The sequence below is a fragment of the Diplotaxodon limnothrissa genome, linkage group LG3, assembly GCF_057381915.1.
Source record: "Diplotaxodon limnothrissa isolate DT_005_m linkage group LG3, D_limnothrissa_male_GT1.1, whole genome shotgun sequence".
In the NCBI taxonomy this organism is placed as follows: Eukaryota; Metazoa; Chordata; class Actinopteri; order Cichliformes; family Cichlidae; genus Diplotaxodon; species Diplotaxodon limnothrissa.
Genome location: NC_140598.1, coordinates 56,052,896 through 56,080,879, shown reverse-complemented (window position 1 = coordinate 56,080,879; position 27,984 = coordinate 56,052,896). Strand labels below are relative to the sequence as shown.

Here is a 27,984-nt window from a genome sequence, read left to right as displayed (position 1 = left end):
AAGTAAGACATTTGTGTGGGTCTGTGTTTGCTGACAGTGTTTGGATCTGGACAAGTTTGAGGCGGCCTCCACTGAAGGCCAACTGGTGAATAGAGCGCTGGATCTTTTGACAAACGGTACGTTCTGGGCCGGGATTGTCTTTGAAAACCTCCAGCTGAACTCCAGCCTCCCACCTCCTTATGTCAAGTACAAAATCCGCATGGATGTTGATGAAGTAGAAAGTACCAGGACAGTAAGGAGAAGGTATGTAACACTGTTATAAAAACCCGTTCTTTTTGCTGAATACCAAATGACTTTAACCTAATTTTATATTTTTTGTGCCATTTCTTCTGTCCCACATTTGATTGATGTCTCTGTTTGGTTCTTTGACAATACTAGACTAAAGAACTTGATGCCATATGTGTATATGTATATTAGGGGTGCAACGATACACAAAATTCATGGTTCGGTTCGATACTTTGGTGTCACGGTTCGATATTATTTCGATACAAAAAAATGTTCATGCTTTTTTAATTTGTCATTTATTAAAATTATAAATATATATTTTAACTCAAAAGTACAGTTTTTAAATTTAATGTTGCTGAAACAACAAAATAATAAAAAAAATAAATCTATCTGATTGAGAAATCACTCATCTTTGGAAAAGAGAGTTTATTACAGAGAAATGGCTCTTTCCAAAATAAAAGCTGTACTATACGCTTCTTCTGGGCTATATTCTCAGCAGCATATTAAACATATCAGGTCCCCGTAAGGAGAATCGTGTGCTAACGTCTGTCTAAATGACTCGGGTAAAGTTTGTAGCATGCGTGCTTGTTGTTTTTGTCTGCTTCCACTTGTCTTTGCACTAGGATGATGTCGGAGTAAACGTGCAGTCATATTCGTTGTGTTCCCACTAGTGCTGTCAGCGTTAATCTCGTTAAAATGACATTAACGACATAACGCGCAAATCTCCGTTAACAAGTTACCACGGCTCGCCCCGTGAGTGGGGCTGGACGGCGTCAATGCGTTAACAAGCTAACTGTGCTAACGCACTAGTTCCCACCAATTGAGCATTGTGTGGCACATCCGACACACTTTTACTTTTGTCCATGACGCACTTACCATCAGGGTCACGCTTCACATGAAAACCAAGATAGTTCCAAACGCCAGATCTGAATGAGGGTGGGGGAGGTTCAGTTTCGGTTAGTGTTGAGGCAGTAGCCATGTTGCAACAAGCTTAGCTTCTGTCTTGCTAGCTTGCGCTGCACTCAGTGGATCTGCGCTCGACAGTGCAGCCTAGGCGGAGTAGTCGAACGCAGATTCACTGAGCGCTCAACACAGACAGCATCGTCAGAAGAAAAGTTGATAAAATAAATAAAAATTTTTGTATTGTTCGATACGTATGCGTACCGAACCGAAAGCACTGTATCGAACGGTTCAATATCGATACGAGTATTGTTGCACCCCTAATATATATATGTATATATTAGGGGTGCAACGATACACAAAATTCACGGTTCGGTTCGGTTCGATACTTTGGTGTCACGGTTCGATATTTTTTCGATACAAAAAAAATGTTCATGCCTTTTTAATTTGTCATTTATTAAATTATAAATATATATTTTAACTCAAAAATACAGTTTTTAAATTTAACCCTAACCCTTGTGCGTGTTTTTTATTTTGACAGCGAATGCGCACCTGCGGACCACTTATGTGCAGCCCTGGTTATTTAGCTCGTCATATTGCAGCAACAGAAATTCTTTTGTCCATGAAACCATAAAGCTGCACTTTCTTTTTGCCTTATAGTCTGATTTGTCATAACTTCTCCGTTTTGTGGTAAGCTTTTCTTTGGCTGTCACTTCTTCACCCTGACCTGTCTTATTTGGCTCAGCAGAACTAAAATATATATCCTGCTGCTTTTACACACGCACTCACATAAGCTCAGCGATTCTCTGCGCGATCAACCTCTCACATGTTTAAGCTTGCTGCGGGAGATTTCACTTGTCATGTTTGCATAGTAAGCTAACGATTAATAAGACGATGTCAGAGGAATTGGTGCGCAAATTATCATCACTCACAGATCAGTGCTGTCGCTCTCTATACACAGTTCGCACGATTGCAAAGTGAAAGCAAAAAAACAAGCGCAAATTCAAACGCGACTTCAATATGTCACATATTGACAGTGGCTCACCGAAGCCAATGACATAATTACCCAGCTACATTTCTGAAAGAATGCAAAAGCATTGACATATATTTTTATGCCCGACGGGCAGGGAAGAGATAGATTTTGGTAGCCCGACTGAAAAAATCGCTAGCCCCAGGACGTCAGGCTAGCGATATTGCAAGCCCTGTATCTGATTGAGGAATCACTCATCTTTGGAAAAGAGAGTTTATTACAGAGAAATGTAATAAACTCTCTTTTCTGGGCTATATTCTCAGCAGCATAAGGAGAATCATGTGCTAACAGCTGTCTAAATGACTCGGCTAAAGTTAGTAGCATGCATGCTTGTTGTTTTTGTCTTTGCACTAGGATGATGTCGGCGTAAATGTGCAGTCATATTCGTTGTGTTCCCACTAGTGCTTTCAGGTTAATCTCGTTGAAATGACCTTAACGCCACAACACGGCAAATCTCCGTTAACGAGCTACCGCCGATCGCTCCGTGCATGGGGCTAGACGGCCAACACGTTAACGAGCTAACTGCGCTAACACACTAGTTCCCACCCATGTAATTGAGCATTGCATGGCACATCCAACATACTGTTTTACTTTAGTCCATGACTCGCTTACCTTCAGGGTCATACGTCACATGAAAACCAAAATAATTCCAAACGCCAGATCTGAATGAGAGTGGGGGAGGTGCCCTGCGCTCTTCCTTCTGACTATGCTGTCTGTGTTGAGCGCTCAGTGGATCTGCGCTCGACAGTGCAGCCTAGGCGGAGTAGTCGAACGCAGATTCACTGAGCGCTCAACACAGACAGCATAGTCAGAAGGAAAGTTGATAAAATAAATTACAAATGTTGTATTGTTCGATACATATGCGTACCGAACCGAAAGCACTGTATCGAACGGTTCAATATCGATACGAATATCGTTGCACCCCTAGTATATATATATATATGGGTAAATATTACGCTATAAAGCCAGAAGTTCAACAAAGCCAGGCTTTCTTTGCACTGGCTGGCTCAACAGAACTTTAAATCCCAGTAGGAGATAACAGTTGTCATGAGAGCAGTTATCAAGCCAAGCTCACACAATAAGTGGCGTTTTACATGTAAAACTTTTTTTCTGTGCAAAATGATCCCTATGAGTGTCACCTACTTCAATCGCAGACGTCATCAGATGATGATGATAAAATGGGGATAAAAATCTATAAACAACATGAAAAATGGAACAGTAAAATGCAACACTGTTGCAAATAAGATGAGATATTAATGCTCCAGAAAGTCATTAATCTCAGGATGTAGCGCACAGAGCAATAAAATAAACAGTTTAATTGTAGTTAATGCTGAGTGCTGCTCTTCTTGCTGCTGTTTATTTCTAATGCGATGGCTGCAGAGTTGAGCTCTGAAACTTTAAACTTCATACATTTAATCATTAGATGTTACTGTCCTATAGCCTAATAAAGGACATATAGAAATAGTTTGGTCAGCAGATCAAGGAAAAACAAATTTTATTGCCTGAGTTGCTACTCGGTGAGTTTTCTGAGCTTTAGTAGCTGCAATTCCAGTAGATTAAAACAGACTATCTTTAGCAGCTTGATACTCTCCATACTGCATCTATACATCAGTGCACAGTTTGCACTGCTGTAACTTCACAGCTGGGTTTCATTTATAATGTAAGGTACAGCTTGAGAATTAGCACATATAAAACAAAAACTAAGCTGTCAATGAAAGAAGAAACAGATTTTTAACCAAAACTCTGAACATAACCTGCTCACTCCTACCCAGGTTATATGTTTAGCACAGGCTACCATAGTAATTTAGTGCAACAAGAGCCACTTTTATGACACAGAAAACTGACTTTAAGCTTCACCAAGTGTCACCATTAATGATCCCTTTTAAAGAACCTGCCTTTATTTTCTCCCCATTTCAAATCTGAATGCTAATCAAGCTTTCATTTAAAGCTATAAGGCTGTGATAGGCAGTCTCCAGCAGACGTTATGACCCATCGTAGCACAGATGTAAATGACCAAATTAATTATCATCCAGTTCTATTTAGTGTTTTAGTACATTACAATGAGCATACACAATACCGGGGCTCCGAACCATGTAAATGGAACCAGACCATAATTAGTGTTATTAATTATACCTTGTTTTCTCTGAAATTACAAAGCTTATGTAAAAGTGGCTGGTATATCTTCTCCTTAGACTCATGAGCAGAAAGCTGAAAATATTTGTCAGGTGTAAGTCTAGATATATAAAAAACAGTGGATCCTTGTCCTGTCAAGCAATCAGGTCTTTATAAATAAAGTTCCTGTTGCTCTATATAACCTCTAAAATAACTTATAATCTCGGGTAGTATTTCTGACCATTCTGGTTGTAGTTTACTTGCCCTTTGCTAAGACACATCATGGTCTGTCTTCTTTTAATAAGGTCATGGTCTCCCGGAGCCAGAGACAACCCCTATAACGACCTGCGCTATATATGGGGAGGCTTCGCCTACCTGCAGGATATGATTGACCATGGCATTATACGGGCGCACACCTCAAAAACCCAACCACTGGGAGTTTTTGCCCAGCAAATGCCGTATCCTTGCTATGTGGATGACGCGTGAGTACAAAAGCATTGTTTTTTCTTTTCTGTCAGCCTTGTAAATAGAGGAAGAGGGAAGAGAAATACAGCAACACAATGACTTTCCACTCTGTGCCACCACACAGTTCTCCTCAGTCTCTAAGCCTAGACCTATCAGATTCCCCCTTGGAAAGCTGTTTAGTTCTATTTGTGTAACTTGCCATTTATTTATTTTATGTGTTTCCCTTCTGCTGTCACAGATCACAGACGTAGGCTCTAAGACGGGGAGCACCCTTAATTGTGTCATTGTTAAAAGTAAATAGTGAAACTCTGAAATCTAAGAGTAAATGTAGTCATGAATTGATTTTCTGCAAGAGGGAGGAAACGAGTGAAACTTAGCGAGTGGAAAAGAGAGAGGCCAAACTATTGATTTTAGTCAAACCACAGGAAATTCCTGAATAGTTGGTGGATGCTGAATTATTTAAGCAACCACTTTGAATGCCTTCCTTTTTTGTACTTCCTTTTCAACAAAGTGAGCGTAGAGCAGCGCACGTGCAACACAGCTCCATTGCATGCAAGGATTGATAGCAGCCTTCCCTCTGTGTTCTTGATGTATTTATTGATATCGCTGGCTTCTATCGTGTTTGATCATCCACCCGGGGACACAAACGACGTGGTATCACACTCAATCTTCTACGCCCATAATTTCCTCCGAGTCCAGGAAAAAAAAATCTCCTATTCGCAAAACATTATAATCCCCATTAATAAAGGAAAAACCCAGCAATGCCACCAAGAGAAAAGATAATTACCAGTGAGATTTAAGACCAACAACACAATACCCACACTTTCAGTACACGCAAAGTTATTCTCGACCCATGGGCAAATGCATTTCCAGAAATTAGGAATCTAATTTTAAAGTATTATGTGGTTTGGGTAGCACAAGATTTTCAGTAAATCAACCTTCTGGGGGTTACAGGGAACATGAAAATGATGACTTCATATGTGGGCTGCAAAACTCTACAAGCCTGCTGTTGAACAGTTTTGAAGAATATTGCCCTGCGTGATGTATTTGTCTCGGAGAAATGAGAAACAAAACAAAACAGAGACATTTTGCTGATAGGTGATTTAGTGTAAACTACTAAACCCAGTGGAAACGTTCATTTAAAAGGTGTATTGTCATTTAAAGTTATCCATACTAAAGCATCACATTAGTAAGCATTAAGGTTCATGGTTAACGTGAGCTTTAGAAATGCATCTGTGTAGTGTAGTGGTAAGACTCCACACCTTTGAATCACAAGTTCGATTCCCACCCTGTATCCAGTAAGGGTCCTGGCCAGATCCGCATGCTAAAACCAAGCCCTGGAATGGTGCGTCTTTGTCTGGAGCTCTACATGTTGTCATAATTGTTCTGCAACGCATAGCATGAAAAAAATACATTATGTTGCAGAATTTAAAAACTAGTATGTGCCTGTACAAGGCTTTTGTTAATAGGGGGTCATTTTGGCCACAGGAGCTTAGTTACACTTTATGTACGTTAAAATCCCACGATGACAGTGCGTTTCATTTATAGCCAAACTTGAGCCTGACTTTACTTCAGTTGCTTTTCCACTTTAAACATCTTAAAAGTAGCATTATTTAATGAGGTTATCTTGCTAAACAAAGTGTTTGCTTTTGTAATAATAATCCAAAATACTGTGAAATAATCTTCTTTCAGTGGACAGAATTTCCCATGGACCTCCATACAGTCCTAACACGATTAGCATAGAGTATGTTTGTTATCACTGGAACTATGGCAAGCCCAGGCAAAAGAAGGAACCAAAAGACATCCCATACACTGTTCAACCCCCAGAATACAGCTTTGTTAGCACTAACCCTCCTAAACCGGTGCAGTGACCATTGTTGATTAGTCGCTCAACACCACCCTCAAACAAGAGGACAGCTACACACTGGATTTCACGTCATGAACTCGCATCATGAACAATAACAGTGAGGATCCAGCAGAACTGCAGAAATTTATAACACTGTAAATAAAACATTAGCGTCAGCACCTACAATCAGTCCTTGCACTATTGGCCCCTCCCCTTAGACTCCAACAGTACTTTTTTGCCCTTTGGAGCAGCTTATACCCTAAAGCTGTTCAAACTTTATAATTATCAAGTCGTGTAATGTGTTTCAGAGCTCCCATTGGCACAAACATAAAGTGGGTGGGACTAAAGGACACAATGAGCATGTTCGGATGCAGTTAATGGCTTCCATCTTTGATATACAGCATTCTTTTATGATACAGAACCCGACTTTTCACTGAAAACGACTCCGAGAACCACCAAGAATACAAAACCTGCAGATGGAAAATGACTCTACTTGTTTTTATCACTATAGTAACAACAGCTAGCAGATTTTATTTTTTAAGATTGCTGTTAATCCACGAAATCAGAGCCACAATTTCCCTCTGGTCAGCTTTTTGCTGTGATCTTAAATTAGACAGTCATGGTGCAGCTTATTGGTACACATTGGCCTCTTTGCTTCAGCGGACATCTTCCTTAAAAACAAAGGATTAATAATTACAGATGATAAAAAGGAGCCGTAAACCACAGCAGTACCCCCTCATTCACTCCACCATTTACTCTTTCCTCTGCAGAGACATTTGGGCATTTCTATGAATTATTAACACTCGAAAACTGCTTTTTCTGTTATAAATAATAGAGAGTGAAATCACACAAAGGCAGATGCGCTTAGACACGGAGAGGCATGATGGGGAGGAACTTTGCTGGTAATTGTTTTCATCGTGAACTGTGTGTTACCAGGCAGAAAGAAGGAAAGGACACTGCGCATTTAGATGGCTATTAGTTCTTATTTCTGATTTTAAAATGTTAAAATAGTCTTTGGATGAATCATGTCCTGTTCAGAAAGTAGTGCTCTCCACCTAGAAGGCATATGATGTGTTGTATAAATGCATGGCATAAAAAATACAGTTTTAAAGTGTAATATGTTTTAGTATTTAGGTTTGTTTTTTTTCTTCACATTGGTGGTGATTTAGTTTGAGTATATGATATTAATACAACAGGAAATGTTATGACAACAGCCCAGGAAGCCGTTGCCAATGACATCATTAGTTTCTGTCAGACCGTATCGTCATTTTTTTATTATCTTTGTAGGTCTGCTTTTAATCTCACGTAAACAATATTTCTACTCCGCTGATAAACTTCAGCTAAGAAGCCAGTATTATCTGCGCTGACCCCCAACCCTCATCATCAGACCTGCCTCGCAAATAATTTCCTTTTCGTGTCCCTCATTTCCTCCTAGCTTTTGGCAGCGGCGCGCGCTCAACGAGCTACGAGCAATCTGGACTCCTTCAGCCACAGCTGACCCTGTTGGCATTTTGAAATTGAGATAACTAAACTGCATTAGCTCCCACTGTCTTCATATTCACACTGTGTACAGGACTGCAATGACAGTGCAGGATAAAGCCTGACCCCTGCGGGCTCTGATAGCACATAAACAGACCCTTTATCAGCGGCCTCTGAGCCATTGCAGGCTCTTGAATCAGAGGCATGCCTTGTTTGGATCCTAAGGCTGTGCTCCCCATCAATAGGTCTTTCACATTCACATGGGTTTGATGTTAGATAATAGTGGCCGGCACTGAACGTGCCAAATATGCAAGGATGTGTTGGGGAATACGCTTTTGTCCATCTTCAGTGGCTAATTAACCCGACGTGTGCACCGTTACTACTGAGAGGGCCTGAAAAAGCCGAGCATAATTAGAACATCTGACGCTTGTAACAAGCAAAAATCTGCAATTGATGTTTTGTTTCATGTTTATAGTGTTTCTGTGCTGTGCTATATCAGAAAATATTCCCAGCATGACTCCCTGTACACTGAAAGAGCCTTTTGTCACCGCGGCTGAAAAGAAGCTTTTAATGCTGGATAGTGTAATTCCAGCTTCCCAAAAATCATTTCTCCCTGTTTACAGGGGATGGGGAACAGAAGGTGCATGTATTGATTTGGTGATTTTATTGTTTTTTGTCGTTATTTTGTTATTGTTTTTATCGTTTCCCTGGGTCTTTTCCCTTGTGTTATGACTAAATCTTCTCTTTTTTGATACCGGTACTGGTGTTATTTTGTTGTATTTATCCGCGACACATTAAAGGCCGGTCCGTGAAAATATTGTCAGACATAAATCGGTCCGTGGCGCAAAATGGTTGGGGAGCGCTGTTATAGACGGATGAATCTAAATGTGAAATTTTTGGTGTAAACTATCATCAGTATGTACAGAGGAGGTACAATAACAGTGAGAGTGTGAGGGCGTATGGTGGAGGCTCTCCCACAGCTTGGGGATCCATTCCAACCAGCCATGTTAAAAATCTTGTCAAAATTGATGTTATTATGAAAGAAGGAAAGGTCTGACGTATGGTGACCAATAAATTCTAAAAAGCATCAGATGATTCCCAACAGACACTAAAAGAAAACACAGTGGGACACCATCAGTCATGGATTGGCCTCCCCAGAGCCCGGACCTCAACTTTATTGAAGCAGAATAGGATCAAAGCCAAGATCTAAAGAAGCGTTTTAAATGTCCTTAAAGAACTTAAAGAAATTAGATGCTACTAACAGAATTTAGGCCATGTCACCAAATATTGACTTTTAGACTTATTAGAATTGTACAAACTCCTTTGCCTCATATACTGTATTTGTTTCAATAAATCCCTGCACCCATTCCTATTTTCCTAGAAAAATATAAAAAACGTGGGGTAGCTCAAGACTGCTCTTTAATTAAAAAAAGACGTATTTTTACTCTATGCACTGTGTAAAACACCACTCCTTTCTGTTCTTTATTTTCTTGTATTAAAAGCATTCATCCAAACAAATCAGCACTTAGGGAAATCAAATTGCAGCTTTCAAACGTTTGTTGACAGTGTTTTAGAAAAATCACCGGGAGTAGAAGAAGCAATTAGTTTGAACCACCCCCAAAAGCATTTTATTTCATTCCTGAGTGGGAATGCTGCAAATCATGTATTCCCACAAATATACAAATATACAGGCATTTGAAAGTGTGCAAACTCCTCTTCAGTGTGTTTAGTAAATTTGCAAAATTATTAAAATCAGAAGCTAAAATGTATATTTTAAATTTTTAAAAAGGCACACAGCTTTGGATATAACATCCTGTGGTTCACACTCAATCATCCCACTGCCACAAACTTCCAGGAGCTCTCTGTAGAAATGTCTGATGAAATTGTTGCAAAGGATAGGTCAGGGGAAGAATATAAACCCATTTCTATGTCTTGTAGTGTTCCCAGGAGCACAGTGGCTTCAGTAATTGTGAACTGAAAGACGTTTGAAACCATCCAGACTCCACCTTGGGTTAGCTATTTGGCCAAAGTGAGTAAGCAAGCAAGAAGGGCCTTGGTCAAGAGGCCAGTGGTCTCTCTAATAGTGCTTCACAAGTCCTCTGCAGAGATGGGAGACCTGCCAGAATTATGACCATCTCAGCAGCAGCACTCCATCAGACCTCTATGGCAGTAGTAGCTAGTTGGAAAGCACTTTTAAGACAAGGACATACGATGACCCACTTTGAGTGTGCCAACAGTGAAATCTGTCTGAGAACATGAGCAAAAAGATTCTTTGGTGAGATTACATGAGTGCTGACCTCTTGGAAAGTCATCACCTGGCTGCTTCCATCCCTCCACTGAACCATTGTGTTGGTGTTTCGTGTGTGATTACAACTAAACACAGACCGACACATAAAGAACATCTGCTCTGGCATGCAGGCTGAGACTGGGACGATGGTTCAGAGCACACATTAGTTAGTGCACGTTATAAGGAAGCAAAGCCGCAGACTAATATAATATGGATAAGTCAAATCTAAAACTGTAAAATATAAAAAAGAATCAGTAGCACTTTAAAATAATGTCACACTATTAAGCATTATTAAGGTATTAGGAAGCGCTTAATTCATCATTTATTTAGCATTACGCCTCCTTAGTATGCCATTTAAAAATTATATTATTATATTATTATGACTTTGATTATGATTAGGATAGTATTAAATGGCATACTCAGGAGGAGTAATGCTAAATAAATGATGATCTTAGAAATACATTTTTACTTAGTCTGAACTCTGTGAACATGATCCACCTTAAATTTTATTTATTTGATATATTGATTTTTATTTGTTACAAGTCTTAGTTTCTTCTTTTCTTTTTTCTTTTATATTTAGTATTATGAAACCAGCACATCACCATCAGTTGTTATCATCTTTAATACTTTAGTCTTTCTCTAAAAGAAGACGGATTTTAAAATTGTATGTTTTGTAAGTCTAATACATAAATTGGTAATGCAATTCTGCTTTTCTGTGTCTGATCTTGCTGTTAAAAATGAAAAACAGCATGCATTTACATCCTCTTTGTGTCAGAACATAGATAGGTATTTTTTAAAATTGTGGTAGCTTAAAAGTAATCCATATGTATAAATATAAACCCGTTTTCTTCTATGAATTTCTCAGTTGAATGAATTTAACAATATATCTTTTTTGAAACTGAGACAAAAACCTATTTTTATTTATTTTTTTTATTTTTTTTACTATAGTTCTCTATTCTCCCGGGAGGCTGTGCTCTGCTATCTCTCGATTTACTGAGGAATCAGTCTTCTAGCTTTCCTAAATTTAGGTCAGCCTGCCAATGTAATGGGAGCCCCGTAACACAGACCTGCCTGGAGTTCTATTACTTAAGCAAGTTTGATCGATCCGCAAATGTATAATTCAAAAGCATCTGGTGGCAAGGTTGTCAGAGTCAGACACAGTGTGCATGACTGATTTCTCTGCCTCCGGTGTGAGAAGTCACAGAAGGAGTTAACTCATGCAGACTGTCAGCTGTTACAGAGATGTTAGGGTAGAATCGGGAGCAGATAATGCCTGAATTAGTATTCACCTTGAAGCACTCGCTACTTGAGGCTGCTTACCTCCCTAGAAAAGGTGCTAATGTATCAATTTGCTCAGTGTATTGATTCTGTGATCTCCTCAAGTGGAATTTTTGGGGTTCAAAGAAGAGATTTTATTTATGTAATCTTATATAGGATTTTAGATTTAGTTGCTCTGGTGTCTGAGCCTCTTGAAACTCTGTGTCAACCAATCCTTTCCTGCAGCGTTCCAGACCTCGTTTGAAAAGTGATCCATCCCGCAAGGGCAAGCGAGCATCCACAAAAAGCAAGCGTGTCTCTCTCTCTCTGTCCTTCAGGCTCTCGTGTAGCAGAGCTTCCTTCACGGTTTAAACGCTTATTTTTATTAAGTGTCCAGAACTTTTACACAAGTTTGTGAAATGTCGTCATAGAAAAAAAAGGGAAATAAACACAGGTTTAAGAAAACAATTAGCAGCTGTTTGAAAATTGAAAGCAAGACAGAAATAACATTCAAAATCACCTCTTCAACAGCACTTATGCAGAGCTAACTAGCAATTAAGTGAAGTACTTGTTTGAGGTAAGTGTTCGAACTTGGCAAGTCTTAAAAATAACTTGTCAGGACTCGCAGGAGATATTTATTCTAAAGCAGCTCCGTGCTCTCAAACACAGCACGTTCACTTTGTGCTTCATCCGTTCATGTGTGCTCAGCGCTGCTTTGCTTGCATTACACCCTCAATATTTATGGAATGCAAACACAAGCGGTGTGTAGAGTTTATACTTTGTCAGAATGTATTTGAGATCTCTCCTTCACTGTCTAATAAAGCAAAGGAAGCACTTTGTTATATTGGCAGTGGGGAAGATATTGACATGGCATTTTGGTGGCATTATAGAGCCGGTTTAATATCCCCTTATTGTGTTGTAACAGCATCAAATCATACATCATCTCTGGCATGAGGTGAAGCACTAAATGCCCAATTGAGCTGATGCACCAAGTTTATAAAAGGTTAGCTCGGCGTAAAAATGAAAACACCTCAAAGGTATTGAGCCAGGCTGTAACAGAAGTTAAAATTTGAAAAAATGTAGGTGGAGAATAAATAAAACAAAATGTATATGATGTAAAAAAGCATCTGGACATCATTTCGTGCATGGAGAATGAGTAATTGTGAAGAATGTCCTCTTGTAGCGTAGTAGTTCTGATGTTCTTTGCTCGTTCTCTCCTGTACCCAGCTTCATTCGGAGTATTGGAAGCATTCTCCCCATGTTCCTGATACTGGCCTTCATGTACACCGTGTGCATGACCATCAAGGGTTTGGTGCTGGAGAAGGAACTCCGGCTCAAGGAAGTACTGCGCGCTGTTGGTGTGCAAAACGGCGCTCTTTGGTTTTCAGTGCTCACGGAGAACATTGTTCTGCTAGTCGTTCCCTGTGCGCTCATAAGTGTCATGGTTAAGGTCAGTAGAAAGGAGTCGCTCGGTGAAAAGCAGCCAAACACAAAGCATACGATGTAAGGATGTATGATACATTAAAACACTATAAATTCACAGTGCTGCTACGTCAGACCAAGAAAAAATACACATCCAGTAAATTTACTGTCCTTGGTCACAAGTTGTTCGGGTCACGACATTGTTTATGCTTTGTGTTTTGCTAAGCCCGCCGTTGTTAATCAGAATGAATTGCCGTGCACAGAATCAAATCACGACGGATGATTCTTGGATGATTAGGCCTCTCCTGCTAATGAAATCAGCACGCAACACAATCCTGCAAGATGTATTTAAAATTCAAGATGTAATCACGACCTGCTTTTAATCTGAGAAGTGCATTTTTATCATTCAGTAGCCAAGAAAATGGATATTTACTCTTTTTTTGCCACTTGGATGTTGCACGCTAATTTTACATGACATTTAATTTTAACTGTAAGGGGAGGGTGAGGGTAGTACCTGACATATACTTGATGCACCAGTGTGGACCTCAGTATTCTTTGCAGCCCTGTATCTGGACAGCTAAGACAAATTAGAACAAGTAATACTAAAAGCTGGCCTAAACAAAACTGCATTCCTCGGATAGAATTTGAAAGAACAGCAGAGATAGCGCCGCTTTATATAGTTTAATTATTTAACAGTATTTACATTTGCTGTATCTGATATTCTGCCAGCCATCTAATACATTTGTAATGTACACTGGGTCAATAAAATGAAAACAACAGTACAATCGAGTAGTGCACCTCTGCACTGCAGAGCTCCTGGTGTATAATGAATTGTAAGTTTAATCATCAGGTAGGTGTAACATCACGTCATAAACAAAAGAAGATGCTATTATTCCCAAAGAGGGTAAAGAAGCAATAGGCATGCACGATTATGTCTTTCTTTGTTAGCAAGTATCTAAATATGAGAAATGAAAATAGTTGTTTGACTCCACATCTATTGATCTCGTGTAGACTCGCTGGTTGCTTATCAGTGCGAGCCATCCACAGCTTGAAAAAATCAATTAAGAAATAACAAGAAATCAGCGTTATCATAAAAAAGGAGGCCGTTCACGCCTTTGATGGCGCACAATGGCAGCAGCGCCGTTGTTGGTCTCCTTTAGCCAGAGCGTGTTCTTCAACAGCCCCTTGTTTTGTAGGCGTAGTTAATGAAATAAAAAAGGATGGTTATTTAAGATTGGCCTAATCAATTTTTGCAGTTTAATTGGAAAATGTGGCTGGTAAATAAAAAGTGATATTTGAACAGCTGGATGAAATGTAATTTCCCATCAGCCTAATGTGTTTGCAAGCCATCAACAATTTGTAAACATTAATAACAATAAATTGAGTTAGTCGAGTGCCTTGGAGGAGCAACTGCACGCGGGATGTGTATTCAGATCACGGGCCCATTCTAAATGATAATTTCACAGCCATTTTCAGCACATTAATAATAATAGCAAATCAAATGGTAATTATCATAAGGCTGTATCTGGATTAGGTGTGACAACAACCGGTTTTGTCATCTGCACCTGAGTCCTCTGTCATTTTACACTTGTTTCCTCTTTCATTATGGAGGAAGTAATGCGTTTACCGTTTGGCATCCAGATGGATGTATTTACACACTTGGTTCTTATCTGAAATCAGCTGAATCAAGTTGTTTATTTGATGAGATTTTGGGCTACTAAAACTAACACCGATCAGCGCGAATCAATACGCATTTACTCTCCCGAGCAGTGTATTGTTCTTGTTCCCATAACACGAAATCACCTTGCAAAATGTTTTGATGTGTTTGCGCTCGGTCATTAAAACCGGATTAATTTGTTGTGCAGAAGAGCTGAAAAAAAGAGAGCAAACGACAACGTCAGAGACCACCTTCACAGTCGGAAAGGCCACTGATATCTGATTAATAACTCGGGCACACACAACAAAATAAATAAAAAGTAAAACTACTTGTTAAAGTGCGAGTGGTGAAACACGACTCTTAAATGTTTTAAAAGTACTTTTATTTCATTCTCTGTTATGTAGTTCCCTTGTTGATTAGCAATCTAAATACAAAACCTGTGTTAAAAACATACAGAGCTTTTATATGATAAACTAGCAATTAACATGAAAAACATCCAAACGTATACATTACTGCTACAAAAAAGGATTTTAGGATTTTATTACATACTCAATGAAAATTGTAATTGCAGCATTTTTACTTACATCTCGCAATGTTCAATTTTTCACTTTAACGTGTTTTTTTTCAGCTTCTGGAGTAAAAAATGTAACAAATGTATTTCATCTACAAAAATAAGTACTTGGTGTGAAAAGGACTGCCTTTAGCTGTTGTTTTAGCCCCTTTCAGGTCATTGTTTTGGTTTTATTCCCCTGCAGTTTGCTTCATGCAATCGTTTATAACTGCAAGCAGCTGCATTCAGCAAAAAGAAGAATAAAACCCTGTATTCTTAAATTCTAGCACCAACACCGATTTAGTGTTTGAATGTTGGTTTTACATTCATTGTTCAATTTTTAATTACCCAGTGTTGACTAAAAAGTTAGATGTATAGACTTAAAAGTTGAGATTGTCCACAGACTGCATATAATAAGGAACGTAGCCGCCCCACAGTCACCCACTGGTTTATTGACTGTATTTCTGAAGCCTCTTTTTAAAGATTTTGACCATCACCACCTTGTTTTTTTTGACACGCAAGCAGTCCTGTGTTGCCAAAACATCCAATCGCAAAGCGTACCCTGCTCTGTCCTTTGTTTTACCCTAAATATCACCATCATTTATAAGACTATATATAAGACTTTAAACTTATTTAAAAAACATCGAGAGTTTTCAGTAAGGTCATAAATGAGCTCTATAGGATTTTCTCATAGACCTAGATAATTTGTAGCATACAGTTTGTAGTATTGTCAGTGTCGTTGTTTCCACTGCCGCCCAGCTGGATAAGCGATGCTAATTAAACTCAGAAAGAAAAAAAAATCCACCCAACAAGCCAAAAAAGCCATCTAGTTTCCCTTCTTCATCTAGTTGAGTCATGTCTGGCAAAAGGCCACGTGTGACCTCTTCACTGGAAAAGGGAAATGACAAGAGCTTGTAATGGAAATCTTCAAGGGACCGTTATTACACGCAGTATGAGGAGCAGTACATTCAATCCAAGCTTCAAAGAATAAATGGGTGAACGCCTGCATAACATTTTTGTCAGCGACCCTCGCGTGACCCCACCCTTCCACACATCTCACAACTTATCACTTTCCAGCGCTGACCTTTCTATATCAGCCACTTCTTAGAATTTGACTTGCGCAGTGACTAGATTGACTTTTTCTTATTTAGAAATTATTTTTTTTACACTTTAAGGACATTTTTCTTGCACACAATGAGCAAAACATAAAAATAGTTGCCTGATTTGTGTATATATAGTGTATGATGTGAATGGAAAATTGATTATTCAAAGAATTAATGCTATTACGTAGAAGTCACAAAGTATGCAGATTTAAGAAAATGGAAAAAAAGTGCGATATTATCGCCAGTTACTGTGCAGATTTAACACCAGATTTAAGTATCTGGGCTGGGCTGGCTTCTCTCCACCTTTCAGGTTCCTCCGTTCGCTGGGAAGCTCCCTCCCCTTATACATGACTTTAGCCTGGATCTACTCTGTCGCCATGATCATTAAGGGTATCGTTGCAGAGAAAGAAGCCAGGCTTAAGGAGACAATGAGGATCATGGGCTTGAGAAGCGACATCTATTGGCTGAGCTGGGCAGTTTCCAGTGTGCTGCTGCTGGCTGTCAGCTCTCTCCTCCTTACCCTTATACTCAAGGTGATTCCACAATGATTAAACAATGATTCACTGAGGAGGACCCACAACTACTTTTAGAGAGTTTTTATTTATTTTTTTTTGCTTATCAAGAACTCCTGAAGGTTCATGATAAATTGTTAATCAGGAGTGAAACCTAAGCACTAAAAGAAGATAATTTTACTGTGATGCTAACACAAGTTCATTTAGGCCGTCTAAATGTAGAAGCTCTACAATGAACAATCGTACAACTCCCTCAAACGGCGTCCTCTGTAAAGATGTGAATCGTAATTGCATTCGTTACAATAGCACCATTATCCCAAGAGTTCAAGTGGCTCTTTGAATTAAATTTTGACGAAGAAATCAGCATCACTGCTCACTGAGGGAGTCTGGTTCATTTGCGAGGAGCTCTCTAAAACTAGACAAGGGTCCTCCTTCAAAGTGGCAGAGTGAAAGAGTGACATGTTTAGGGATTTTTTAGATTATGTTATACAATATACAGTCAGCTGAGAAAATATGCCAGAGGATCGTCAAACAGCTTTCACTCTGAATCCTCCTGCTTGCTTGATTCTGCAATGATAACCTCCTGGATTCTCCACCTGTTTGTTATTGGATATCAAATTACATGTTTACTTTCCTCTGTTATTTTCCCCCCACTCCCACTCAATTCTTTTCACACAGTACGGCAAAATCCTCCAATACAGCGACCCCTCAGTGATCTTTGTCTTCTTCCTGGTGTTCTGCGTGGCCACCATCTCTCAGTGCTTCTTCATTAGCGTCTTCTTCTCTAAGGCCAACTTAGCAGCGGCGTGCGGTGGCCTCATCTACTTTGTCCTCTACCTGCCGCACGTCCTCTGCTACGCCTGGAGGGACGTGATGGGTTTCGGGGCCAAGGTTGCTGTGGTAAGACCGTCTTTAGCTGACACAGTTTTTAATATCTCCCCCTGCTGTTATTATACATGAGGGCTGACTGTACTCTGAGTTATATTCCCAGGTTGTGTTTTCTCGCCACTATAATCACACCGTGTCAGTCAGAGTTGCTTGTTTTTAAAAGAAATCTCGTTCTTATGCCTTTTAAATCCAAAAAGAAATAACTTTGACTTCACTGGTGCAGCTTGTTATGAAAGGAAGCTTTTTTCGTCTCCCGATAATAAGGTGCGAGCCTTCAAGATGAATTAAAGGGTCCAGTGACATTAAAATTACTACAAATTGTATTTATTGTCCATAATGTGACAATGAATTGTTTGCTGCTTGTTGAGGCTGACATATTTCGCACAATACTAAAGATTTCTTTATAAAACAAACAAAAAAACGGGCATGCTCAAGTGACAGAAACATGAGACGTTTACCTGAAAGAAGAGACGAGGAAGTTGTTGATTTTTCTCCCATCCTCAGAGGGATAAAGATAAATTGTGTACCATTGCTCAACTTTCAGTGTAGCCTTTCTGCGTGACCTTTATGGTAGCGCTGGTATCATTTGTCCTCGAGCTGTCTTTTGCAGACAAAGGCACGCAATATCTTGAATCGTCATTGCAGCGTGTGCAAGTGCGTCTTCACAGAATTTTAATCAGGCCCGCCTTTTCTTTCATGTCACTTCGAGCGATGCGGTACCAGCCGTGGGTGGCCGGTCTTGTGTATCGTAGTTATCAATTTTTTGACATGGCGGCAATCAATAATATCTTACGCTGGGAGCTGATAGAAGTCACCCCTGCTTTTATCTTCAGAAACTGTTTGCTCACCTTGTTTTTGCGCAAACAAGCTGTTCCAGCACGTCGACCCGAAATTGCCTGTCTTTGAGTAGATCCTTTAAAACAAAGTAATTTTGTTGGGGGTTTTTTTGAAAGAAAACTTTTCCTTCAGTTTCTTTTCACAGAATGCATGCAGGCGAGGTAGGTATTTTACATATAAAGCACAGCAAACCTTATTTAATCTCTACACAAAGTGCCATTGCTTGGTTCTCCCCTGGCGCTGAGATTTTTCTCCCCTGCTCCAAGTAGATGGATAGCCCTCTAGCCCTCTAATTAGCATGAGCAATGTTCCTCTGACCAAACCGCTATCCAGTTCATCCCGGCACTTTATCAGAGATGTGTGTGTATATTGTGTGTGTGTGCAGGTTCTCTCTTTCTCCCAGGTTGGATGAAACTACCTCGTGCAAGGGCATGCAAATTCTCCCCCACGTTGTCCTTGATAATGAAGTCCTTAATCGTAATCGAATTTCAAAAGATCACCTGAATTCATATGAAGAGTTTTTGATTGGAGCCGTGTGGCAAAGGAGAGCCAGAGGCAGTGTATCAAGAAGAGGGCCACTATAGTACAGGGTGCAGTCTGCTGTATCCTCTCTTACCTCCGTTTTTTTTTAAAGAGGTAGAAACAAGAGAGGGCCCACAAGTTCTTTCATGTTCTGGAAATCTGCAGATCTTTTCAATTAATCATCCTGTCCTGGAAAATCTTCCTGTGGAATGAATCGGTAAATTCATCTATACAACCAGGTCTACAGTGGTGCGGTGAATCTTCAGATTTTCAGCATATTGTTAAGTATTCTTTGGGCCTCCTCTGGGGCTGCAGCTGAGGGTTATTTTTATTATCAGTCAAGGTGGGCACAGGCTTAGTTTTGCATTTGTGAAGTAGCCGGCAGCATTGAGGCGGACGGGGAATGAGCGGAAAGAGAAATGCCACGCAACAAAAGCACCCAGCTGTGTGCTGTGCGCCTTAAGCAGCTATCAGAGTATCCTGCTGATCTCCAATTCATTCGCTGTCCATCACTTTACAGGTGGACAAACTTTGTGCGCAGCCATTTTCATGAATTGTGCTCGTGCAGTTTTTAAAGGAAGTGCATCTGTGTCTGCTGTACTTGTGGAGGGTGGCTTACGAAAAGACTTCGAAAGAGTGACCTTGCAACAGTGGGTTTTTTTTTGTCTGCAGCCGACTGAATGATGGCTGAATCTGCCGTTTGACACGTGTTCAATAGAACGGGCTTCTTTTGTCTGCCTCCCAACTCGTGCCCTTTCCCCAAAGCCAAAGGAGTGGCTCCTGTCATTTCGTCAGCCATTCATAGAGAGGTCAAGGATAGGTGCCGACTAGCCCTCCTGTCAGCGCTCATCTACTGACTGATGGGCGGATGGTGACTAGAGGACATCACAGAAAGTTGCCCAGCAGTGGTCGCAGCCAGACTAGCGGTTTGGCATCAGCGCAGAGCTTTTCAGATTGTCTGCCTGGTAGTGTAACATCAGGTTTATCGTCTCCATGATGATTCGCCTCTAAAGCCTCAGCAAACACTTCTGCCGGAGTATAAATGCTGCGAGCAAATGAGGCGTGATCAAACAGCTGGCAGGCAACATGGCAATGCAGAGTGAGAGGCCATGGCAGATGATGTCGTCCGGGCAAAGCATCATTTGCAGTTTCCTACTGTGGGAAAGATCCAACATATCTTTGTTTGTCACAGACTCGTTTTAGTGTCCATCCTGTCTAAAGTTAGTCCTGAGATATGCAAACAAAGGTTAGCATTTTCCCTTTTTTTCAAGTTTAATAAGTTGTACATGTAACCCTTCCTCTGGTTTTCCCCCCCGACAGGGCTCGAGTGCTGTGAGGATACTGTATCCTAAGAATGAGTACTGACACTTTAAAAATCATGGAATCATGCCGAAGATGTATCACTGCCTCTTTTTTAAATCTATTTTCTGAACGTGTGGTGTCTAAGCATTTTGTATGTAATGTCAGTATTTGTGTTGGGCTGAGAGTTAAGACGATGAGAGACTAGCTGCCCTCGTTTAAGTCTTTACACAACGCTAATAACTAGCAGCTAGCTTGCTCTTCTCTACACACCATTTAGTTATTTTTAGTTAGTTTGAACTTTCTGTAATTTCTTGAGAAAACAAAATAAGCAAACTATTAATGATTTCAATGGCATATCCTTCATTCCCAGAGTTTATTGTCATGTGTGGCATTTGGATACGGCTGCGAGAACTTTTCTAAATTTGAGGAGCAAGGCGTCGGTATTCAGTGGCACAACATCGCCAAGAGTCCAGAAGATGGGGGACGCTACACCTTCATCACATCTATCATCATGATGCTTATTGATGCTGTTTTATACTGGGTGCTCACTTGGTACATTGAAAATGTCTTTCCAGGTATATTTTTGTTTTTGTTGAATGATTTTGTTGATGCTTTTTTTTTAAACATTTTTTTGGTTCGTGTTGTTGTCGTTGTTGTGTAAAAATACAATGATGCGCTCAAATATCCAGGGGCATAGACTTTATGCTTTCCTCAGAGACTGTAGTTTAAAGAGCTCAGGATTTGTGCCAGGCTGTCAGGAGGAAACCTACATTGTAAAGTACCATATTCCCTTAAGCCAGGCCAATATTAAAATGTGAATAATGATCTCGGAAACTGATCCCAGGTCAATATGGAATCCCTAAGCCATGGTACTTCCCTTTTACTGCATCTTATTGGCGTGGAACGGCACCCGTGATTGATGATAAGCCCAGTTTGCTGACAGACTCCAACGTACACAACGGTAAACCCGACCTTCATATCTCACCTTTGCGGTGTGATGTATGTGACATGTCAAGTTTTTATGTGCAGCGTTTGTGACATTCTCACAAGTTTGTTCATGTGCTGGTTAGTTGGTTTAGAGACTCAAACATTAGTGGCTTACTTGTCATGTACGGCAACAACAGAGTTTCACTATGTTAGTCTTAAGTTAGCAATTTGCTAAAAAACTAACAAAACACAATTTCCAGTTAGCATGGAGGCTACTTTGGTTTGGTTGTTGTGTTCTGAACATTGTGGTTTCATCTTCCTGTTTTACTATATGGATTGTAAGTTTATTTGACACATAACATTGAGTTTATATTTTGTGTTTGCAAATGAAATCACCTTAATGATCAGTTAAATGTTTTATTTCAGCATTTATGATCTGTTAATGCTGCTGATTTAATGTGCCTTTTAAACACATTTATTAATATTAGAGATTCCATTTCGCCTGCTTTTTTGCTTTTGTGTTTCATAAGTGTGTGTGTGTGTTTATACTGGTTTGCATTTCTGTCTGAAGAGCATATGGAGAAACCGCCACCTAATATGACAGCAGGCGTGTCAATCCAGAATCTTGTCAAAATCTACAAGACTGGAAAGAAGCTCGCCGTGGACGGACTGAGCGTGGACTTCTACGAGAACCAGATCACATCGTTTCTTGGCCACAATGGAGCTGGAAAAACAACCACAATGTGAGCTGAATGATGTAACTCTGACATGTTTCACTGTTTGGCTCAGTGTTCATTTCACTTCACGAGCTTCAGCTGATCTATAGTGTACACAATGCCGACTGTACTCCAGCCACATCATTTAAGTGGTCTCTGCTTTCGAAGAGTGGCCTCCTCTGTGAGGGCGTTTGTCACAGAGACTCAGCTGTTGTGTTGATAGTGGGAGCGATCTAATTGCTGTTTAAAAAATAGCAAAAAAAAGGTTGGAAGGGGTTTGGGACGACAGGAAATAAATGAAAGCCACTCGGCCAGAAAGTATGAGCGACAGAGAGAGCAAGTGATGCAAGACTAAGGGGCTAGAGGGAAGACATCCGTGCAGAGCGACTGGAACGAAACATAACAGATCACAATAAGAGAAAGGACAGTGGAAGGACTCTGTCGCACACATAAGAGCTTGCTGAGGCTTTTGCAGAGCACAGTAGCCATCAGTGACATGCAGTATTACAGTACAGTTAATAAAACACAAAAACATTTCCAAGCTGTTCATAGTTTTAACTTTTAATTTAATATTTCTGCATTTTTCTTAGTGTTAAATAGTCTGACGCAGTATTTTTTTTCAACAGTTTTTGATATACTTTATTTGATTATACTTTAGGGAAATAAAATTAGAACATCCTTAATAAATAGGACCTATTGAGTAGAATGCTATATATTTATAACACATGTCTGTTTGCTCATGAACTCCTCCTACCCTATCAGGACTAGAGCAGCCTAATTTTGCACACGTGCCTCTATATGGTAAATGGCCTGTATTTGTATAGCGCTCTTACTAGTCCCTAAGGACCCCAAAGCGCTTTACACAACCAGTCATCCACCCATTCACACACTGGTGATGGCAAGCTACATTGTAATGAAATAATGTCATCATGTTGTCTACCCTGGAGCTAAGATGACCAATTTTTAGTACTGAACCACCAATAACACCATGAAAGCTTTATAATCTATTTAATGAGAGTAACATCTAATTTATATCTGCAATTAGATGACTACAATGGCATTTACTGTACAGTGGTACAGCAGGATGTGAGCACTGCAGAGACCCACACATGGGGATATATTTACACAATCAGTTTCATATTTATCATTTAGTTATTTATTTTTTTGGTTTTTCCCAGTGTGATTAAGTAAATCAGTCCAGCGACGCCATGAACAGACCAAACAGTTCTGTAGCATGGGAATGTGCCGGTAACTCAAATGTTAAAATGGCCCAAATGTTACAGCAGATGTAAACATGTCTACAGCATGACTTATAGAGTAGTTTGTTCCACTTTGTGACAACTGGACAAGTGGTGACTCAGATGCTTAAATGATTATATTGCTTATAGTTAGCATTACCAATGCTCAACACTGAATGGGTGCCAAACTAATCAAATCCAAATCACCTGAAACTGGACCTCTCAACCATGTTTGTGGTGTGTAGGCCTTTATGTTTATGTTAGTTTACCAGTCCCACGTGCAGCTCTACTGTATGAAAGGCATTTTTGTCCAGTATAGGGTAGTTGCAAGGCAATGCAATGGCATGATAATATATCATATGTTTCATAACATTCAGGTTTCCTGTATAAATACTAGATGTTATTGTCATATTAATAAAATGAAACACAGGTATTCAGAAGATTCATAAGAAGTAAAATTAGATTAGAAAAGTTGTGTAGAAAACACAATTTCCATCCTCGTGTGGAGCCCTCTGTCCTATTGCTGATTTTTAAAAACTGTTTTACAAAGTGGCAAAAAGTATTTAGACTTTTTACTGAAGTAAAAGTTATAATGCTACTTATGTAGCATATATGCTAACTATATTTAAAATGACTAATGTAAATGCACCCATCATGTGGAATTAAGCGTTTTAGAATCATATACATGATGTTATTGGATCAGAATTATTGATCCATTGATGGGTGTGTCACTTTAATGAAATCAGCTGTTCATGATTTTATTCTATAATTACTGCTTGGTAGCTTCAGCTATAATGATGCAATAAATCTGCATTATAATAAGTAACTAAAGCTTTCAAAAATTAGTAAATGGTATGAAGTTCTATAATTGAATTAAAAATATAGAGGGGTAAAAGCAGAAAGCTGCCTAACATAGAAAAGCTTAAAGTACAAGTACTTGAGACCTCATTAAACATGCCTGAGTAAATGCAATCAGCTGCATTGCTGCTAAGCTCTCAGTAGAGGGCGTTGGGGATTTCAAGATTAACAGAACTCTAGACCAGGGGGCCAATCATATTTCATAGGGGTTGGTGCCACCCAATGCCCTCCTTCTGGACACACCCCTGACAGACATATTTTGAGTATTATAGTAAAATACTTCAAACTGACAGCCTCTCCAGTCATTATGTGCTCAACTTTGATGGGGCAGTCTATGGATACACCTTGGCAACCATGTTTGCGAGCATTAGGTATTTTTGAGGCTACAGACCAATGGGCAACATCATGTTAGTTAAACGTATCTTTAGTCTGTGTTTCCCGCAGAGAGCTTTAATTTTCGTGCACTGGAAGCTCAATAACTCTGTTTATTAAGCAAAGATAATGTTAACAGCAACCAAAATGGATCACTTTTGTTCTTTTTTCTCTGTAGGTCTATTCTGACTGGACTGTTTCCACCTACATCGGGAACGGCTCTCATCAATGGCTACGACATTCGCACTGACATGGACAGTATCCGGACGTACTTGGGAATGTGTCCGCAGCATAATGTCTTATTCAATGAGTGAGTGACTTTAGCAGAGAGCTGTGCATTCACGTCCTGTGCTGGCCGTTGGTTTAATCGTGTTTCAACTGTATGAAAATTAAAAATGTATTACACCGCAGATCGATCACATAACAAGAGTTTGCCTTATGTTCCCCATCAACACTTCCCTTTCCTTTTCCTTTTAAAATTTAAAATGACCTTCCCTTCCTTGGCCCAGCCAGAAGTCTCCTAATGACATCATTCCCGACCATTATTCTATTTTTCTGTTTAACTTTTGAATCATCCTTTTCTTCTCTCTCACTCCACAAACTGATTACGTGAAACTAGACGCAAGCCTTACATCATAATTATGGCTGAGCACCTGCAAATTACTTTCATTAATATTAATTCCAGAGAGTGAAAGCATCTATATTAAGTAGGGTTAAAATATTCATGCAAACACAGAGGAAGGCATTACGACCTATCACAGCCTCACCTGTGAAGCAGCCACGAAACATTGATGCATGTAAGACTTTATTACGTAAGACTTTGTTTTAGTTCACGGACGTTTAATTAGGAAAATGTCTCGAAAAATACATTAATACTCCATATCGCCAGGCGTCAGTTTAGCAGGCGTTGTGATGTCATGTCCACCTTTCCAGGCTGACAGTGGAAGAGCACATTTACTTCTACGCCCGGCTCAAAGGACGCAGTCGCCAAGAGGTTAAAACTGAGATGGATCAGATGATTAAGGACGTCGGTTTGCCACACAAACGGAAAGAACTTGCCAAGAACCTGTCGGGTGAGTCTGTATGTTAATGTATGTTGCTGTATCCTATTGTGCGCACATGTCAATTTAGCCGTTGACGTGTCCTCCGTGCATTAGTTTCCCCTGGGAAGGAATATTACGCGTAGCTTATCCTGTCTATTCAGGATATATTGCTCCTATACCACACATTCACTGTACCTGTGTGTCACAGGTTGTAATTCATTGTCTGGGGGTCATGAGCAAGTCCTACTTGATAAATTGTCCCCAGTCATGGATTGCTTGTGAGCAAAATCACTGAAATATGACTTTCAAGGTTGATCTATCCTGACATTTCCACTACATTAGCACTACAGTGGATGCATTTTGAAGAGCTAAGCGAGTACAGACTGCAATAATGCTAGGACGGTGTATCTACTTCTCTGCCATCAATCATTTTATGGCATTACTTTAAAAGATGGAAAGATAGATTTTGGTATATTCCGTAATCATTCTTCAATATTGTGCCCATTTTGCATGTGAAACCTTATTGTGACAGATGTTCGGGCAGGATTTGCAACGCGTTACAAGCTGAACGGCTCTTACACTAGCTTGTGCATTCCTTCAGGCCGTGATGTGTTTTTAAGCTGTGCTGTCTTACAGGTGGCATGCAGAGAAAGCTGTCCGTGGCCATCGCGTTCGTGGGTGGCTCGAAAATCATCATCTTAGATGAACCTACAGCAGGAGTGGACCCCTATGCCCGCAGGGGTATCTGGGAACTGCTGTTAAAGTACAAACAAGGTATGAGATCAGAGGTAAAAACCGAGGCTCCACTAAAAGCTTTGAAGCCCCCTTATGTTTGTAGAATTGACCAGAATGCGCAAAGCACATGTTTGATTTGTCTCAAACCGAGAAAGTTTCCAAAACTGAGCCCAGCTCAAAGTAAACTTTAAACTGACGAGGCTGAAACACGTCCAGCGCGAGAGCTGTTAAGGTAATGAAGCGGCCGGTTCCCTGCGATGTAATTCTTCTTTAGCCTCGCTGTGGGTGACACTCAATCATGGACGGGGAGAAATTGTGAATCGTACTTAAACAGATTGGAACGCGAGCGAAGACAAGTAAATCCAAGAAGAAGCTTTAATTGACATGGTTATTTAACAGAGTACGTAATTGTCTGCCAAACCAGCCAGCTTGTCACTCTGTGTCCATAATATACTTTGTGGTTGCTGGTGGCTGTAAGCAGGACATGGACGTTATAGTAACACATTCTCTCAACAGATGTCTAAATGTTTAATGTGCATTGAGCGACATCCTGCCCTCTCTATGCCATTAGCTTTTCTCTCTCTCTCTCTAATCAAGTCTTCACTCCAATTGGGAGCCTGAGATAACTCCGTTATAATGAGAACCCCCTGCATATGGGCCGGTTGAGTGAGTCATGTTTTTGTGTCTCTCCACTCTTATTTGCACCGCAGTGTTACTAAGGTTTGTCATTAAGCAACAAAAAAGGCTACAGGCGGTCTATTTGTGTGAAAAAGCTTTAGGCTGATGCTGGACTTAATGCTGCGCTTCTTTACAGCTAATTAAGTGTGCAGTCCCCCCCCCCTCACACACACACACACACACACACACAGACAGGTTGACCGCGATGCTCCAAGGGGGTGTTTTTTTTGTGTGTGTTAAATTCACTTGGGGCTTATTTGGTTAGTGGCAGCTGAAAACTGTTAAAACCTGTCAAGATGCAGAGGAACACGAATGTGGTGTGCGTGCTCCTGCAGCTCAAATTAAACCCTCAGTGCATGTTTAAGTCAAGTACTGGATATTCATCAAAAAGCTAAAATTACAAGCTGGTCGATTTATGCATTTCAGGTGGGTTTTAATGGCTGTTCTGTCATATTTCATTTGAAAATTACTGCAGAAGGTGACGATTTAAAGTAAAAATTAGCAAATTATGAATTTTTAATTATTATCCATTACAGGAAGTTGATTACTATTAAATTACCCAGGTCATTATGCTGTAAAATGGGCCTTGAGGATGATATTAATATAATGGATATTATACATTTTGTGTTCGCCTCATGACAGCCGGGATAGGCTCGAGTGGAAGTTCTCCAGGTGTAAATGCCTTGTTGATGCCAAAGTTCAGGGGAGAATGGCCAGACTGCTTTAAGGTGAAGGCAAGGCAACAGTTATACAGATAACCACTTGTTACAGCCAAGCTAAGCAGAAGAGCATCTCTGAACCTTGAAGCAGATGGGCTATTACAGCAGAAGACCACACGGGGTGCCACTTCTGTCAGCTAAGAGCACAAAACTGAGGCTACAGTTTACACAGGTTCAACAATAGACTATTTGACTTTTTATATTAGATTATTCTCTAATTCTCTTGCAAAATTCAGATGGTAGGAACTTGGTGTAAAGAACATGAAAGCATGGATCCATCTTGATTTATATCAATCTGGTCTTT

General features: G+C 40.0%; 1 protein-coding gene across 3 annotated transcripts in view; it reads left to right on the top strand.

The window, feature by feature from the left end:
- The window catches only part of LOC146636641 (phospholipid-transporting ATPase ABCA1), a 214,854-nt gene that overhangs the window by 46,664 nt on the left and 140,206 nt on the right, over positions 1–27,984 (top strand). For all 3 annotated transcript variants that reach the window (XM_085349624.1, XM_085349622.1, XM_085349625.1), the window contains exons 12-21: positions 38–243; positions 4,573–4,749; positions 12,829–13,051; positions 17,524–17,745; positions 20,765–20,969; positions 21,239–21,355; positions 21,893–22,064; positions 24,684–24,815; positions 25,439–25,578; positions 26,185–26,322. In XM_085349624.1, coding sequence (XP_085205750.1) covers positions 38–243; positions 4,573–4,749; positions 12,829–13,051; positions 17,524–17,745; positions 20,765–20,969; positions 21,239–21,355; positions 21,893–22,064; positions 24,684–24,815; positions 25,439–25,578; positions 26,185–26,322 — 1,732 coding nt within the window. The remainder of the gene's footprint in view (positions 1–37; positions 244–4,572; positions 4,750–12,828; positions 13,052–17,523; positions 17,746–20,764; positions 20,970–21,238; positions 21,356–21,892; positions 22,065–24,683; positions 24,816–25,438; positions 25,579–26,184; positions 26,323–27,984) is intronic.